Source organism: Perca flavescens, chromosome 9 (assembly GCF_004354835.1).
Source record: "Perca flavescens isolate YP-PL-M2 chromosome 9, PFLA_1.0, whole genome shotgun sequence".
In the NCBI taxonomy this organism is placed as follows: Eukaryota; Metazoa; Chordata; class Actinopteri; order Perciformes; family Percidae; genus Perca; species Perca flavescens.
This window is the reverse complement of record NC_041339.1, coordinates 27,713,963-27,732,901: the sequence shown is the minus strand read 5'-3', so window position 1 is coordinate 27,732,901 and position 18,939 is coordinate 27,713,963. Positions and strand designations below refer to the sequence as shown.

The 18,939-nt window shown below is 42.1% G+C and overlaps 1 protein-coding gene across 2 annotated transcripts in view; it reads left to right on the top strand.

Annotated features, from left to right (window-relative positions):
• Positions 1-17,318, top strand: part of ror1 (receptor tyrosine kinase-like orphan receptor 1) — a 124,277-nt gene extending 106,959 nt beyond the window's left edge. For both annotated transcript variants that reach the window (XM_028588209.1, XM_028588208.1), the window contains 8 exons: positions 7,026-7,153; positions 8,584-8,901; positions 9,202-9,447; positions 10,055-10,269; positions 13,915-14,094; positions 14,873-15,100; positions 15,235-15,599; positions 16,197-17,318. In XM_028588209.1, coding sequence (XP_028444010.1) covers positions 7,026-7,153; positions 8,584-8,901; positions 9,202-9,447; positions 10,055-10,269; positions 13,915-14,094; positions 14,873-15,100; positions 15,235-15,599; positions 16,197-16,932 — 2,416 coding nt within the window. In that variant the 3' untranslated portion in view covers positions 16,933-17,318. The remainder of the gene's footprint in view (positions 1-7,025; positions 7,154-8,583; positions 8,902-9,201; positions 9,448-10,054; positions 10,270-13,914; positions 14,095-14,872; positions 15,101-15,234; positions 15,600-16,196) is intronic.
• Positions 17,319-18,939: the final 1,621 nt, after the last annotated feature.

Sequence of the window (18,939 nt, the reverse complement as noted above, 5' to 3'; positions counted from 1 at the left end):
CTTCCTTTCTCTTTCAGTACGCTCTGAATCTCTTCATCCTTCTCTCTGACAGAAGCCTCTATTGTTGCAGTCAGTGAGCAGCAGTAACACGAGGACCCAGAAGGGCTCGTTCTTTCTCCATTGTATCCTAATGCAGCGCCCAGTTGCCCTCGCTCGCTGTTCATTCCCAGTGCGGTCACGGGCCACTGGCAGCCACAGACCCCAGTCAACCTCAGCCTCTGGTGGCCATTTTGGCTCCCTGTTAGTGAGATATCATTACACACTGCAACCACACATGCATTCTCCAATTCTCCCATGATAATTGAGGTACATTGTTGATCACTGAACACCAGTATAAATCACTGCCCTACAGTTATTGTTGGCTGTTGCATAACATCAGTATATTTTTCATAAGCACTGCACCGATAAAACTACAAAAGACTTTTGCAACATCCTATATTTATGTTTGGCTGAATTCTGTGGTACCTTTTTTTTGTAATTATATACAGGCTGAACAATGCTGAACAGGTTTTGTTTGCTCATCTTTTTTTAATGATCTGTGGCAGACTTCCAGGGAGGAAATGCAGTCTCTTGAGAACAGCGACCACACCATTGTCTATTGTTTTCTTCCTCTCATCCTCTAATGTCCATCCGCTCCTTTCCAGACCCACAAGTGTCTTTTATTTGCTGTTGGACACCTTCCCTTTAAATATACACACACACACACACACACACACACACACACACACACACACACACATCTAATCCATCTAAGACCATGCACATGTTCACAAAATACTTTGAAAAGGCACAAGGAGAAGTATCTCTGTAAGTCATTGAGCTCAGGAACATATTCACTGCAAAATAATACACAAATGACCTAAAATAACTAAACTAAAACGACAAATTTGAAGAACTATACCAAAATTAACAATGCTATAAAATGCTCATTTTCATCTGTTGCCCCTGGCCAGATGTTCATAAAAAAATTATATATCTTGTAATTAATTAATATACAACATAAGTATTATGCATTAAATAGTACAGTATATATTCAATTCAATTTTATTTATAGTATAAAATCATAACGAGTGTTATCTCGAGACACTTTACAGACAGAGTAGGTCTAGACCGCACTCTATAATTTCCAAAGCCCCAACAATTCCAGTAATTCCCTCAAGAGCAAGCATTAGCAATGGCTATTGCGACAGTGGCGAGGAAAAACTCCCTTTTAGGAAGAAACCTCAGACTCTTGATAGGCGGTGTCTGACGGGGCCGGTTGGGGGTGTGATGAACAGTGGCAATAATAGTCACATTAAAGATAATGGAACAGTGACTTCAAAGGTAGTCGTTGTAGTTCATGTCATAGCAGGGCACATCATGTCATACTGAGTAGTGCAGTCTCCAATACCGGATCCTGACTACTCTGTGCGTATGAACATCACAGCAGGGCATTGCGGGATGTAACGTGGCGCTGCAGAGCACGGGTGGATGCCGTGGACGCAGCAGTACACAGCAGTGTACAGGGAATGGCAGAGCTATGCTCTGCAAAGAAAAAACATAAAGACTCCGGGGAGTAAACTCCCCAGAGCTAGGTTAGTAACAAGCATTTGTGGGACAAGGATGCACACAAAAGGAAACAAATGAAAACAGAGATGAGAGAGCAGTTCTAGATCAGTCTAGAACTATAACAGCATCACTAAGAGAGAGAGGCAGTTTGGTTTTCACCCTTACATTTTTAGTTAAGGAGCTAAAACTGGCAAAAACTCTGGCATGGTCCTATAAAACCACACACATACACATGTTTTAAGTATTAAATAGTGCCCTCAATCCAAATTTTGAGATTCTGGGGTTGCTGTTGCTCACTGAAACAAAACAACGGAGTGTATGTTCATAAAAGAACACCTAGCACAAGCTGAGGGGCATCCCCAATCAGGATCTAACAGCTGTGGCCTCATGCTGCCGGCAGCTCATCTCCTCTTCACTCAGCACCCATAGCAGCTCCTGCAAACCGAACCCTGAAATCTAAAATGTCATCGGGATCCACCCCCACCCCCCCCAAAAAAAATCTCATCCTTTCTATATCCCCTCCAACAAAGAGCGTTAAGTTTCACATCCCCTCAACCCCAGAAATCAACACAAATCTGTCATCCCAGCCCACAGCTTCTTGATGAGAAATACCAAAGTTTACATGCAGAAGGCCCAAGATATTTGTTCCATAATCAAAACATAAAGTATAGACCCAACAATGAAGTTGGTTTATTCTGGAAAAAACAGAGCATGTGCTACAGTAGTAATGTTCCACGCTTTGGTTTTGAAGGTTTTTCAAGGTACTTTTAAATATGAAAAGGTTTGATTATTTAGCAAATGTTAAATCACTCAAAAATACCTCCGCAATTAGTTGTTTTTCTTCAACTGTCTGAACTGCATGTACACTAATTTCATGGATTCAAGTCATCTGTATCTTTTGCATCTTGCAGATAATTGTCACTTGCAGACTTTAACAATGATCCCTCAATTTAGTTTTTTGGTAACACTTTACATAAGAGTGACATGACACTGTCATGTTCTTTATAATGTTTATGACACGTTCGTGACAGTGTCATGTCACTCTTATGTCGATACCTTCAAGTAAAGTGTAACCGTTTTTTCAACAGTTGGGTTTGGATAGATAACACACTGACAATGAAGTGTGGATGCTTTGCTTATGACATGATGAACAAACAAATCACCACCTTTGTCAAAAAGCTTATGCTTTTTCTTTATTTCATGTATAAGTGATTTTGTGTTTCCTTGCTGCAGCAAAACATTTTTGCAGGAAAGAACCTCCATGTTGAGAAGGAGGTAGAGGGAAAGAAATTGGGGGAAGGATGGAGGTGGAGTGATGACTTTTAACAGTTCCTGCAAAGATAGTGAGAAAAGAGATACTTATAATTTTGATCGATTACAAGTTTGAATGGAATCCAAACTGAAACTCTTTTTGAAGATGATTAAGCATGAAACCTATTCAACTTTCCCTCAAAACTCTCCCTTTACCTGTTAATGATACATCCGTCAACATCAGTCCTCAAACCTTAGCTTTTGTCTATGAGGCCAGTGTATGGGTGTTTATGTGTCTCTGTGTCTATATAGTTAAAAAAAAAAAAAACTATGTTAGTTGAGCTAGATCTATCTTCAAATGATCAGTTGTGTCTCATTGTTGCAGTCAAAGCACCCAGTATTTATCCTGTCATCAGTTTCCAGGTTATCAGTTAAACATCTCAGCCTTCTTTATGTGCCCATGCATGTGTATAAGGAGTATATCAAGACAACATTTAAACTAGTGTTAGTATTTTTTATGTTTACATAATTGATTTGTGTGTGTGTGTGTGTGTGTGTGTGTGTGTGTGTGTGTGTGTGTGTGTGTGTGTGTGTGTGTGTGTGTGTGTGTGTGTGTGTGTGTGTGTGTGCGTGCGTGTGTGCGTGCGTGTGTGCGTGCGCGCACGTTTGAGGCCTTCAGCTAAGTAAATCAGTATACTGTATATCTTTGGTGCTTTGCAGACATGTTGCCTGTGTGTTTTGTTTTATTTTGTGCAAATGTTTACTGATTATGATTCTCATTTTATATCCTCTAGTTTTTATGAAAATGTTCACAATGTTGGCATGATGTTGGCAGTTTATAAATGTTGCCCAGTTTGTCTTTCTTACTTACTTACATACTAACTTGAAAGATTCTTGCAATTGTTGCGTGGTGTCTTCATGATTGAATGCACTTTTTGTAAGTTGCTTTTGATAAAAAAAAAAGGTCAGCTAAATTAATATAATATAATAATGTGATACAGTTTCTTTGAAGTAATCCAATCACAAAGACTGGAGTTTCAAGTTCCACATTAATCCATTCATATTTAGCTTTTGTCTGCTGGCTTGCTTGCTCACTGCTCTTTATCTTTCATCTCTTCAAAAACAGTTGGCATTGAAAGTGTCTCCAGCACTGGAGCTGCAGTCTGTCTCTTACTGTACCGGCACCACCCAGGTGTGAATGTATGCAACCATATGGATATGAATAAGGGTGGTGCTGGAAAAAGAGCATGGCTGCTTAGTCTGCACTAACCCAGAGTAAATAATGAGGTCCGAAAAAAATTAATTGGACAATGAATCAATGTCCTCAATACCTTGTTTAGGTTCTGTGGTAAGGTTTGCCTTTCTGTTTAGATCTGGATTATATATCCGGTCTCGGAGGGAAAAGCCTCTCCTTGTAATTAACTATTATACAACATTACACAGAGGGCCGGTGGCGTTGGTGTGTAAAATAAAAGGCCTGAACAGCCATCCACTGTTTACACAAATAGCAACCGCACTTGGCTCTCCCTGCCTGGGATAGCTTACACACACAGACACACACAAACATAGAGAAACAAATGGATACACAAAACAAAACTCAAAAAAGATTTTTTGGAAAACCTCAGATGTCTCACAGTGATTAGGTAATTGTAGATATGTCTTTCCTACCCAACTTATTTCTGCTGCATTGGACAGAATACAGACACTTTAATATGCCTCTCAGACACGGCTTTCAATTCAAGTGAGTGAAAGAAATTAAACTATAGAAAGCAGTGAGGGGCGATTTGGGCTGAGCTGGTTCGGTTGAGGCCATTCTGACTGGCCAGAGTTGTAATTTGCCTGCGGGGATCTGGCTGCATTGTGGCGGATCGTCTGCTCTCCCTTGTCATTTACTTGTCTGTGTGTGGCTTGATGTTAGTATGGATGTGTGTGTCCCCATCCTCTGTGACGCACAACCTAACTAACCTCTCGGCTGCCTGGACACACTCCAGCCCTTGCTTTCTATCGTGTGTGCGTGTGCGTGTGTGTGTGTGCTTGTGCGTGTGCGTGTGCGTGAGTGTGTGTGTGTGTGTGTGTGTGTGTGTGTGTGTGCGTGCGTGCGTGCGTGTGTGTGTGTGTGTACGTGTACGTGTGTTTTTCCTCTCATGCTCTAAGCTGCCTTTTCATATTCCGGTTCATTACATCAACATACAGTTACATTCAGAACTGTTGCAGGTCAATCCGTCATCAATCCCCCAAATCATTCAACTAGTTTTCACAGTGGCAGCTTATTTTATTACAAGACTCTCTTCTTACAGCTTTAATGCCAGACATGATTTTCACCTAAAGAGATGAAGCACTTTGCCAAAGGAAAAATATCTGAAGATGTAGCAGTTTGTGAGTTTGTGGTTTGATGAAGGGGTGCTAAGCTGTCTGCAGGCAGACCGCAACATGAACTCATTATAACCGATTTCCACATTTTGGTAGGAAATTACATATTCCAAGGATAAACTCTGCTTAAACCTGTATTAAGCAGTACATTTAATGTTACCATATCTCCATGGAATCGGCAGTATGCAGACCATTGCTCATGATCATTCTGCGTGTGTGTGTCTGGAAAGCCCATTTAGATCTGTACAGACGGGAGCAGAGGGAGAAAGCTGACCTTGGACCTTCAGTCACTTAACACTCAAACAAAGGGAACCTAAAGACCCCGTACTCACACCAAACTTACACACTCTTGGCATTACGAAGGCTATGTGTGTGTTTGTGCCCACATGGGTGTTCATTCATTTGTGTGTGTGTGTGTGTGTGTGTGTGTGTGTGTGTGTGTGTGTGTGTGTGTATGCACGCGCAATTGTCCCCTTGTTGAGTTTTTCAGTCGCATCTTTAAAGCTTTTAAGTGTTTTTGTGGGGTAATTAGTGTAATTCACACTCTGTTACATCCCTTGTAAACTACCTGACTCTCGTCAACAAAGGCACCCTTACATGGTTGGATGATAATGAAGGGTTTACAGTAGCCTCAAGAGGCTCTATTTTACAGTTAAACACAAAGTGAAATGGAGCAGTGTATTTTCCTTAACATGGGATCAGAACATTTGTGTTTTAATGAAGCGAGTAGAATATTGTTTACCTGACTTGAATGAGCTAAACAAAGTTGTAAATTACTGCAGTAATATGTAAAATAATACTTTCATAGTCCAAATGTTTAGTGAGTATGTGTGTTATCATTGCTCTGAAGACAACATCTATCCACTATAATTAATGTATTAAGTATTTTCCAACATTTCACAGTCTAGTCAGATGCTTCTGCCATTACTGAAGCAGTAGTGTCAGAAGCAGGAGGATGCACTTTCAATCAGCGAATAACTACAGTATGGTTCTATGGTTATGTGTATCTGTATGTGTGTGTGTGTGTGTGTGTGCATGTGCGGTGGCATCATGCACTCTACTATATATGTGTATATGTGTGTGTATGTATTGTGGTTATGCCTAGTCTTAAAGTCCCCATATGGCACAATTTAAAGCACATGGCACAGGGATCTCTGAGCTGAGCGAATCGCCTGCTAGTCAGCATGTGGTTTGTTTGTGTGTGTGTGTGTGTGGGGGGGGGGGTATTTGGAATGAGAGGTGAGAATGGAGAATGACATGTAGAAATGTAGAAAAAGGCCAAAAAATCAAGTGTCACCAAAGGAAGTAAAAGTTGTGAAAACATGATCATTAACCCCTTCTCTCTCTCTCTCTCTCTCTCTCTCTCTCTCTCTCTCTCTCTCTCTCTCTTTCTCTCTCTCTGTGCATGTGTTTCAGATTAGGGCTCATGATGACATCTCTCTGCCATAAACAGGAATAAAGTGAAATAGCCAAACATTAATTCCTAATGCGGTTTACATCTGTGCTGTGAATTGGGATGTGTGTATATGTGTGTGTGTTTCAGATCTCTGCCTTTGACTTGAATGTGATTTATCTTTAGCCAAGCAAAGAGAGACATCTTTCTTGGTTTAGAACCAGCAACAAAAAAACACCCTTTTCCTTCCACAGGAGAGCAAAGTTGGTTTTGTGTCATATTCAACCGTAGACTGCCCTCTAGTGGAATTGTCCTGTATTGTAGCAGGTTTGGGCATTTGTAACTGTCTGCAGAAGTCATCTTTCTCTTCCAGACATACTGTATGCATTTTAACCATTGAGATATATGTGAACAATCTTAAAATTGATCTACACTCTCTCACCTTCCTTTCTGTATGTCTTAGGGAGGATTTTGATGAAGAGGGATTCTGCCAGCCGTACAGAGGTATAGCCTGCGCCCGCTTCATCGGTAACCGCAGCATCTTCGTTGACTCGTTGCAGATGCAGGGAGAGATCGAGACCCAGATCACAGGTGAGAAACGGGCAACATGTATAAGTGGGTTTGAATGCGAAAAATCAATTTTGCTTGCACTTAAGAATCCCTAGAAAAGTCTAAATATACTTATATACTCGTACAGTAGATGGCAGATTCATTAATAACACACATTTACTTCTGCAGTTTGTTTTTCTTTCATGTTTTGTGCATTTTTAAACTTTTATCTCAACAGATTCTGTTCAAATGTGCTTTTTATGAAGCTTTTGGTCACTTTTGATCTATACATTCAGTTACACATGTATGCATCTACGTTGAATGTTGCCAGATCAGCAAAGCCTTACATTGTTTTTAAGGACAAACTAGTTGTTCCCCTCTCAGGCGTTTTGTGTCTGACAGGAAAAGCTGACAGCCTGCTTTCATCCAGTGAGTTCACCAGTTCATCCGTCATTTAGAAATTCTGTCTTGACTAGTAGCCAAACGCTGCTCACATATGTCTTCAGCAACCAGGGCTGATGTAGCACCTTCATAAAGCCGCCTTCTCTGCATACACTGAATCCATGAACACATTCTATGTATAAGGACTGTTTAGAAGGTGAACCTTAGTGAATACTGTATGCTGTACGAGGATAACAGGACGTCACTTATGGAGTCGAAAGGAAGTTCAGCAGGGTCACTAATCTGTATGGAGCCCAAATGGCCCACATACTGTTTTATACATGTCTGTGTCTCTGCTTCTGTGTTTTTGTTTTGTGTGATAGCGTGCACATGTCCTCAGAGGTCAGTTTAATGTGTATGTTATTGATTACATCCGTGCAGCTGTTAGCGTCGCCCCTGAACAGTTCAGGGACAAAGGGGCCCTGGCCTCAGACTCTAATCGGAAACATCGAGGACGAGTGATAATTAAGATTTATGATGCCACGGGGTCGTAATAAGCCTACAGTAGGACTGTAAATCATTTCATACCCAGAACATCCACATTCGGTAGCTATTCACCATCTTGAATTTAATATCACTTTTACTGATCTTCATTTTATTCAAGCAACATGTGCTGTAGAAGCGTTTGGATAACTGCCATCTTTAGTCACTTTTGAATCTCTTGTCTTCTCCTCCAGCCCCCACAGAGCTGCGTCACTGATAATCACAACCGCAGGAAAGCATATGTTTGCAATAACCGTACAGTATGACTATGAATCATACATTTACAGCGGCAGCTTTCGTTGTCAGTCGCCCTCTTTGATCCTTCATGTGTTTAGATGCTCAAGAGTTAGTAACAATGTGAGCACAGGATAGAGTCAATCAAAGTATATATGAAATCATTTTTTTTCCCTCTTAAAGAGAGTCTCTTATCTCTTAAAAAAAGCTAAAATCTTAATATAGATGCTAGATTTATAGATAAGTTATGATGTCAGACTGTTGTTTAAAATAAATCTCTATTCTACAACTACTTTTGTCTTCCCTCTTTCCAGCGGCCTTCACCATGATCGGGACATCCAACCATTTGTCCGATCGTTGCTCCCAGTTTGCCATCCCTTCTCTCTGCCACTTTGCCTTCCCGACATGCGACCGCAGCTCTGGAACCGACAAACCTCGGGACCTGTGTAAGGACGAGTGTGAGATCCTGGAGAACGACTTGTGTAAGACAGAGTACATCATCGCCCGCTCAAACCCAATCATCCTGAAGAGACTGAAGCTGCCAAACTGCGAGGACCTGGCTGCCTTTGACAGCCCCGAGGCTGCCAACTGTCTGAGGATCGGCATCCCTATGGCCGAGCCCATAAACAAGAGTAAGACATGTTCACCTGCTGATTGCATGACTTCCTTTATTACTTCTGCTACTAGAGCTCATTGTTATTATTATATGAGAGGCATCCAAGTGTATTGTAACTACTAACAGGAGCCTGTTTTGGAAGCCATCAATCTCATTTGAGATTTAACCCTTCCTGCTCTCAACTCCATTACAATGTGACAATGTTGTAACCTTGGCAAGAAAAATAGAAGAAACTAAATGTTTCCTGTAACGGATTACCTATCTAAAGCAAGTTTTTTTCTCTCTCTCTCTCTCTCTCTCTCTCTCTCCCCTTTAGATCACAAGTGTTACAACAACAGCGGGGCAGACTACAGAGGGACGGTCAGTATGACCAAGTCGGGCCGTCAGTGTCAGCCGTGGAACTCCCAGTACCCTCACAGCCACACCTACCTGGCCGTCCGCTACCCGGAGCTAAACGGAGGACACTCGTACTGCCGCAACCCTGGGAACAAACTCGAGGCCCCCTGGTGCTTCACTCTGGACGAGGGGGTCCGCATGGAGCTCTGTGAAATACCCGTCTGTGGTAAGAGAGGATATGTTTAGATTCATTGTGTGTAATGCCGGCTTTATAACGCATTTGCAGATATTTGGTTTGGTCTTCCTGTTTTAAATTGTAAAAAAAAAAATTTTTTATCATCTCTTTCATCTGCTGTCCAATTTTCCCATCATCTCATGCTATTTTTAATTAATATTTAATTTAATTTAATTTACACTAAGGCAATTTTAACTTTGTTCTGTCTTTCACCACAATTTCTTCTTCTTTTTTAAACGATCATTCTTACTGTTTTATTGAAGATGTTATAAAAATACAACGGTAGCACTGCAACTAATAATTATTTTAGTGATTTATTGTTTGGTCTATAAAACGTCCATAGTGAACAATTACCATAACATTTCCTAAATCCCAACAATGTAGACTTCTTGTTTTTTTCATAGATAAAGATATTGAACTCTTTTTATCACTTCATTATTTTAACAATGAATTGATTATCAAAATTGTTGCAGCTTCATTTTCTGTCAATCAACTATCATTTATGCTTCAGTATGCCTCTTTATGACATTATACTGCCCAGTCATACATTATTTTCTCTCTCTCTCTCTCTCTCCCTCTCTCTCCATCTATCCAAAAGACCATAAAGACAATTCTGGTGGCAGCAACATGGAGATCTTGTACATCCTGGTTCCCAGTGTGGCAATACCGTTAGCCATCGCCTTGCTCTTCTTCTTTATTTGCGTGTGCCGCAACAACCAGAAGTCCCCCAGGCCTCCTGCTCCTCGTCAGCCCAAACCGGTCCGAGGACAAAACGTTGAGATGTCCATGCTCACAACTGCATACAAGCCAAAGGTAGAGAGCCACAGTCACAGCACATCATTCTGTGGGTGGGGCTGGAGGTTCTGTTCTGTCTCACTGAAACTTAGACAAAATGATTTTAGTCGTGAGAGGCAACTCTTAGATTTGAATGTGTACATGTATGTGTTTGAAGCAGAGGGTTGCTGGCAAAGAAAATGTCTGCTACACGGTTCCATGGATCAAATTCTGGTGATTGACAGCCAGTCATGCAGTATTTTAAGCTTCTTATGTGAATATTTAATATTTAATGTTCTCTTGAGACACAAATTTGAATGAGGATTGCTCAAATAAACGGAGTACGACGCAAACTCTGTTTTAACTCCTTTAACACTTTCATGTATTACAGAAAAAAAACTCTCTTTAGTTCACAATAAGCAGATGACTTTAGCAACACTTAAATGTTTAAATAATGTGGTTGGTCCACTTTGCTTTCACACCACAGATGAACCACAGCGGAGTTGTTTGATTGGGTTTGATTGACAACTTTCACACTGGTCTAAATGACCCGAACTAACTGGGCTCCAACAGTTTGTTTAAAAACCAGGTTAGGTGTGTAAGCACCCTACACTTATGGAGACATTACAGCACAATAATGCCACTGACATGTTAGTCCCCCATCTCTCTCTCTCTCTCTCTCTCTCTCTCTCTCTCTCTCTCTCTCTCTCTCTCTCTCTCTCTCTCTCTCTGTCGCTTTTCTGCCACATTCGCTGAACATATCAGAAGTTTAAACTTGAGTCTTCCCACCATCATCTCATTCTAGCCATCCCTGCTTATAGAAAAGCACCAGTCCTGCTAAAAACACACTTGTATATACGCACACAGCATTTTTGACTCTCCTGTGGTGAATTTAGATCAGTGCTCTTTTGCTGTGTGTGCCTTTTTAAGTCATGACAGCAGACTGAGGAAGGAGTCATAACACTGGCACAGCCCCTCTGTCAACTGGGATATGTCGCAGCATGCTGGGGTTACTTCCTTCAGTGTGTGTGTGTGCGTGTGCGTGTGCGTGTGCGTGTGTGTGTAGAGGGGTGACCTGTCTCAGGCTGAGCTTCAGATCTCTATCATCGGAGCTCAGCAGGTCCAGGAATGTTGAACTGCAGCTCTTTGCCTCTCTGTTTATTTCTCTCCCACATCTTTTCCACATCTCTCCCTCTCACTTCATCCATCTCCCTTTGTTGCTCTTCTTCTGTCTCTCCCTCCATACCTTTACTTCTAGACCTCCTTTTCATCCTGCACTCTCTCCTTCATCCCCTCCCTCTGTCACAGAACCTCTTTGTAATGTAGTTCATCAAGCCCCTGCTCTGCCAGCCAACACATAGCTCACATTAGGATCTGTATCATGTTTCTTTCAAGGTTGCATACTCAGTCACATCATGTCTGTTTATCTTTTTCCACATAATTTTGATGGTGGTGGTGGGAGGGGGGGATTTCTCAGACAGTGTGTCTGTTTGTGCAAAGCAGGGCTGATGCTCAAGGTAATGTGTATAATATTACCATCAGCGGGTGCAGAAAGAACCGCACAATGTCACAGAAGCATCAGAAGCCATTAATATTTGTGGTTTATTTTATTTCTTTGCAATGGAACAAATGTTTTACCGAGCTACAAAGGGAGTCTCTCCTGGCTGTGTTTAGATGACGGCCTTGTATCTGCAAAGAGTCAAGGACACGGGAGATCATAAAGTGTCAACCATGCAGTTATGGAATTTTACAGTGAATTTGAAATGGTCTTTGTGAACAACAAGGGCCTGAAATATGGTTCACACATATCAGACTGTTGAACCATCCATTTTAAGATTTCAAAAGCAAAGAAAAAGCTTTTTCAGAGATGCCGTTCTCAGCTCTTTTTGCAGCCCATGCATCTAATATTATAGCGAAGTACTGTTACATGCAAGACAATTTGGTTAAATGAGGATTTGCATTATATTTACTACAATACTTTTTTAAGCCTTTTTAATGAGTCGGGAAACCTCAAATTATACAGTAATGTACGGCTAAATTGAGTGTTTATTTTCCTTACCCCTCTTATCTACTTTGTCTTGGGTTAGGCTGCTACCCAGCAGGCTTTGCTGCAGGGTCACCAAGGGGCCATTGCCCGTGACAATCCATTTAGACCCACATAAACATACACACACACAAACCTGTGGTGGTGTGAGGAGGATCTGAGGGTTTGGGTGTAGGGAGGAAAGACGGGGTGAAATAAACCCATAACTTAAAACATATGTGCTTTCATAGCATCAGCAGGCCCCCACACTCATACACACACATACTCATATACACACACACCACCCCCCTCAGAGCTCATACAGGCCTGTGTTTCTCTCTCCTGTTCACTGAATTTCATTATTCATCTCAGAGTCCCTGGAATCTGGAAATCTCTGCCAGCCTCGCCTCACCTTTTATCTTTAAATACAGCTACACACACCTACTGTAGCTCCCTCTCTCTGTCTTTCTCACACACACACACACACACAGAAACACACACACACACACACACAGGCAGAGAGTTTGTCAGTATTCTCTTGATAGTGTATTTTGTTGTTTGTATCTTCTTCATTTATTATTTAGATTATTTACTGTGGTTTTACATCGGTGATTATCAAAAAACCTTGTTATTCAAGTTATTTGCATTTTTTTCTCCTATTGTAGCTCAGTGTTTGGCATTGCTCTGACAGTAAATGTTGGCACATTGTCAGTTACTTTCCTCATTGATGCTCACATTCGTCTGCCATCACACTGCCTCGTCATGTTTATGACATCCTGATGAAATGAAATACTTTCCTCAGTTTTAAAAAGTAACTTACTATTAAATCCAATTTTTTTTTAAATTTGTAAATTCAAATTAGTGAGTGACTTTATTACACTATCAACTGAACCTGGTCCCAGTATTTAGTGTCCATTAAAATAGACATTCATACAGAAATCAGCTGCCTGGCTTTGAATGCATTGGTTCAATTTGTTAAGATGGTGCATTCAAGCTAAAACAGGTGTTAAGTTGTTCTTTAATTAAGAAGATTAGATTTGATCAAGTCTGACTGAATTATAAAAAGTTTGTGACCCTGCTATAACCCCACACTTCAACTCAGTCCCATTGGAAAAAAATAACTTTAGTCTACAGTATGTCCTCCTCAGTAAGAATAAAAGACTAAAATGTCCCCGCTCACAAAGACAGCGAAAGCTTTTTTTCTGTTATTACTGCAGCTGATTCTACAGTTTTACTGGCAAGAGAATTAATTGCTTAGTCTTCCTAAAAGCTGCTAAGATGTTCGTCAGTTAAATGACATTGGTAAGATGGGAATGTGTTGCCAGATTTCACAATTTTCCCACATCGCTCTCCAAAGGCTTAAAGAGAATCATTAGGAGCTGATGTAATGGGTTGAGGCTGATTAAGACGATTATCAACTCTCTGGGCTATACTTATATTTATTTTTTGACAACTCAAACACATATTTGATGTTATATTAGGCAGTTTGCCTGCATCGATTTAGAAGCACCGATGTAAACTTCATGTTAACGTTTTCCACTCAGGGATAATGGTGAGGAAAGAGTACAACGAAAATAATGATCTAATTTTTTCTGTCACATCTCTTTTCCCACTGATCTCACCTTTTTCTTTTCCACCTCCTCCTCGTCATTTCTCTGCAGAGTAAGGCCAAAGAGCTTCCTTTGTCGGCTGTGCGTTTCATGGAGGAGCTTGGAGAGTGCACTTTGGGGAAGATCTACAAGGGTCACCTGTATCTGCCGGGCATGGACCAGGCACAGCTCGTGGCCATTAAGACCCTGAAGGATGTCTCCAATGCCCAGCAGTGGGCCGACTTCCAGCAGGTACAGACTGGATCCCTCCCTCTGAAGCTTAAAGAAAAGACTTAAACGGGCGCCCGGATAGCTCAGTTGGTATAGCTGGCGCCCATATAGAGGTCTCCTTCTTGACGCAGCAGGCCTGGGTTCGACTCCGACCTGCGGCCCTTTGCTGCATGTCATTCCCCCTCACTCTTCCCTTTCATATCTTCAGCTGTCCTGTCAAAATAAAGGCCTAAAATGCCCAAAAAATAATAAAAAAAAAAAAGACTTAAACATTTATAAACATATATTATTGGTGAATACACAGATGCCAAAATCAACCATGCATAACCTGTATAGGACCTCTAAGACTACTGTAAATGGTAAGTAATTATAGAAGACCTGCTTCTAACTGGCAATTGTATGTGGATGTAGTACTAAAATAATCAATAATAAAAGTTTTAAAATACAAGGGACAATTTTCCCAGTGGAAAGATCCCACAAGCCTTGAATCATGACTTGTCATATTTTCACAGAAGGTAAACGTGGTGGGCGATGGCAGACTGTATATGGCTAAAAGTCACTTTTTAAAGTAGTTTCACAAAAACACAGATAAATTTAGATGTTAAGACGGATTGAAACGGATGACTTGTAAAACCACAAGCCTCGCTTTCCATGTACAGAGAATGAGCTGCCAGCATTTAAAGTGATACACCCAAACATCTTTTGAGTTTGAAACAAACTTCTTACCGCCACCTTTCAAGGCTACAGTGTTTCTATCTCACTTTCTTTTTTACCGACACTTTTTGTGTTTGCATCACAGGAGGCCGCAGTGCTGACGGAGCTGCAGCACCCAAACGTGGTGTGCCTGCTGGGTGTGGTGATTCAGGAGCAGCCTGTCTGTATGCTGTTTGAGTTTTTGCCCCAAGGCGACCTCCATGAGTTCCTCATCATGCGTTCACCGCACTCTGACGTTGGCTGCAGCAGTGATGAAGATGGCACGGTGAAATCCAGCCTGGATCATGGAGACTTCCTGCATATGTCCATACAGGTGGGATATAAGCAGTTTTAAAGTCTGTAAAACTGAAAGAAGTGTTTCTCCTTTCACCTTGCTGTGTACCAGACATACTTCACAGCTACTTCCTGTTTTAATGATTTGTTTTCTTTCTGACTAATCAAACCTAGGTGGCAGCTGGGATGGATTACTTGGCCAGCCACTTTTACACCCATAAAGACCTCGCAGCTCGGAACATTCTAGTAGGTGAACAGCTCCACGTCAAGATCTCCGACCTGGGTCTCTCCAGAGTGATCTACTCCTCAGACTACTACTGCATTCAGCCCAAAACTCTGCTTCCCATCCGCTGGATGCCCCCCGAGGCCATCGCTTACGGAAAGTTCACCACAGACTCGGACATCTGGTCGTTTGGAGTTGTGCTGTGGGAGATCTTCAGCTACGGTCTGCAGCCCTATTATGGCTTCTCCAACCAGGAAGTGATGGAGATGGTGAGAAAGAGGCAGCTGCTGCCCTGCCCCGAGGACTGTCCGCCAAGGTAGGTTCACGTTAATGTTGCTGATGAGCAACAGCTTTGAAGTAAATGATGAGAAGGTAATACAGTACATACAACCAACGTGGCTAGTGTCTGGCTAGTAAGGCCCTCATCGTGTTGTATTTCAAAGGCCACAGCTATTGGTTTTTCTAATTGGTAATAAAAATAAAAAAACATTTTTAATTCCCAAACACCAAACTCCTCAAGTCACAATCTCATTATGCAATGTGAAAGGGGTTATCAGAGTTCCTCGAAATTCATGATTTTACAGTTACCTTTTACAGCAGAGGTGAAGACAGGAAGCATGGGGAGAGAGAGGGGGGTCTGACAGAGTCAAGCCAGCGATGTGGACATTATATGGTTTGCATCTTAAATCCTTCTGTAGATGCTCCACATCTTAGAGATAACTGTAGGCACACCCTTGCTTATACTATCAACAGCATTTACAAAGTGTTTGCAGAATTATATTGATTATATCACATAACTAAGTCTTCACCATATCCAAAAAAAATGTGGTATTAGAAGTTGTAAAATTGGATTATCAAAATTACAGACATTCTTACAATTGCCCGATAACTAACTAACTCTGTTGTCTCTCAGGTTTTATGGTTTGATGACTGAATGCTGGCAGGAGGGACCAACGCGTCGAACGCGCTTCAAGGACATCCACTCCCGCCTGCGAGCCTGGGAGGGGCTGTCGTCCCACGCCAGCTCCAGCACGCCCTCTGGTGGCGGAGGCAACGCTACCACCCAGACCACCTCACTCAGCGCCAGCCCCGTCAGCAACCTCAGCAACCCCCGCTACGCTGCTGCCGCGGCTGCTGGGTACCTCTACCCAGCCCAGGCGATTCCCTCACCGGGCCAGATGGGCCAGATGGGCCAGATGGGCCAGATGGGCCAGATGGGCCAGATTCAAGCCTGGACACCCATGGCTGTAACGCAAACCCACCAGCGCTTTATCCCCGTCAATGGATACCCCATCCCGCCAGGATACGCAGCTTTCCCCGCCCACTTCCCTCCCCCGGCCCCACCGACCAGGGTCATCCAGCACCACCTGCCCCCTCCCAAAAGCCGCTCACCCAGCAGCGCCAGCGGCTCCACCAGCACGGGTCACGTCAGCGGAGTGCCCTCCACCACGGGCTCTAATCATGACGCCAACACGCCGCTGCTCTCCCACTGCATCATGCCGGGGAGCGGTGGAGGGCCGATTCAGGTGTACGGACAAGTTTGCCAGAAGGGAGTGGGACAACTGGACCACGCATCACAAACAGCGCTGCTCGCTGCTGATTCTGACGTACTGATGTACAACGACTCGGTCATCACCGCAGACCTGTAGATAGATAGAGACATAGTCACACGCTTTCTGCTCGGGACCCACATTTGTGAAGTTTAGCCTCTCACACAGGGACCCAGTCTTCTACTCTGGTCACATGGAGACCCAACAGAAACTGCCCTGTATGCACATTTGAGTGTGCAAGAAACATTGCCGCAGCTACACAAGTATATACACAGCTGTCTGACTTTTTAATGCCTTTTTGTTTAAAGCATGTGTACTTACCACCATGGTTTGAAAATGTCGTGCTATTATTTTAACCTCTGTGTAAATACGGTACATAAGTCCTGAATGAATGAGTGAAAAACAAAGATATATATTCGAAAGAACTTTTTATTAAGGTGAAAAAATAGCCAGTCCACCCTGCGTCCTAAGACTTTTTTTTTTTTTTTTTTTTTTTTTTTGTATCACAATCTGACAAAATGTTCCTGTGTCAATTATCATGTTAACGGACTGTTTCATGCAGGATGTGAAGGAAACACTGACACTCATACCGTGACCTTTTGGTGCCTTTCAGCAGTGGTGCGACTTGCTTGTTTCTGGACGTATAAAAACACAAAAATGTGCTGTACGTGTGCTTGTACAGTAAAATAAACTGCATTTAGCAATTGATAACCGAGCGAACAAAAATGGGAACAATAGACTGAACAAACAGGAAGTTTAGCAGCTTTAACTGAGAAGACCAGCACCGACGTTCTCAAATACACCAGTAGCCTATACGAGGCGTACAGGTGGCGTATCCTGCCTTTTGGGTTTCACATATTGCAGGCAGACAGCTTACGGCTATGTGACGGCTCCCCTTCAAAGCAGCTGGAATTCAAACTAAAACAGACACAGGTGATAATTTGGCTAAAATACTAATCCAGGCACTGAGATATGGCATTTTTGAGCAAAATCCCTTCGGAAGTGACACCTGAATGTTTTTTGTGCAACCTCAACATCTGACACTATTGCAACATTGACACAGGTCTTTTTGCCTTGTTCAAATTTCAGTTTACAGCTTCCTAGGCTGGGGAAGCAGGGAGTACTTCTGATTGGACAAAAAAACTTTTCATCAGCATTTCTTTCTCCCTACATTCCTCTCTCTCTCTCTCCCTCTCTCTCTCGCTCGCTCTCACCTTCAATGGGGATCCCTTCATCATTTTCCCCCTCCTCCTTTACTCCGGCGTACTGTCTTCCACCCTCCGAGCGGACATGGCATTTAACTTCAAAAGCTGGCTGGAGAGGACCCCCTACAGATCTACAAATAAAACCACACATCGCTCATATCCTCCACAGCTGAACTGGACTGGTCTCAGGGTACAAACGCTTCACTCACCACACAAGCGCTGGGGTCAATTTACTGTCAGTTAAATTTTACCCTCGCAAAAGAACATTTTTATTGTAAATTGGATATGGAGTTTTAATTTCTATGGGAGAGTAGTTCCTGTATTTGAATTTTGAAGGAACTCAAAGATCTTTTTCACAGGGCTTATCTTCATGTCTTTGCACTTTCCTTTCCTGTTTTTCAGCATCTGTGTGAGTGACAGTACTCAAAGCTCATAGTAGATAACGTTACTATGGCTGCCACCAATTAGTCAATTAGTCGACTAATCGGTCCTTTTGGCCTTAGTCAAGTAAGATTTATTTAGTAGATTAGTCATTTTTTAAATGCTTTTTCATCAGGAATGACTTATTTCCAAGAAACATATGGGCACATATTTGGTAAACACCCATTTAAAGTGATGCTTTAGCATGATTCTTTGTGGAGAACTCAGTTTTACAGATCTGTTGATTAAATCAACTTATCGATTAGTGGATAAAATCACATCATTGTGAGTCAACTAAGAATTTATTTAGTGGAGGACAGCCCTAAATGTTACCATTACAAAAATCAGCCTCATGTAAATGAATATAGTATGTTTGATGCGCTTACGTTTACGCCACTCTGTGCCTGAAGAGAAGTTTAACCTAAAAAAGGATCATTTTCATGAGCTGGGGACAGACTGTATTGCTGTGTGCAGAGAGATT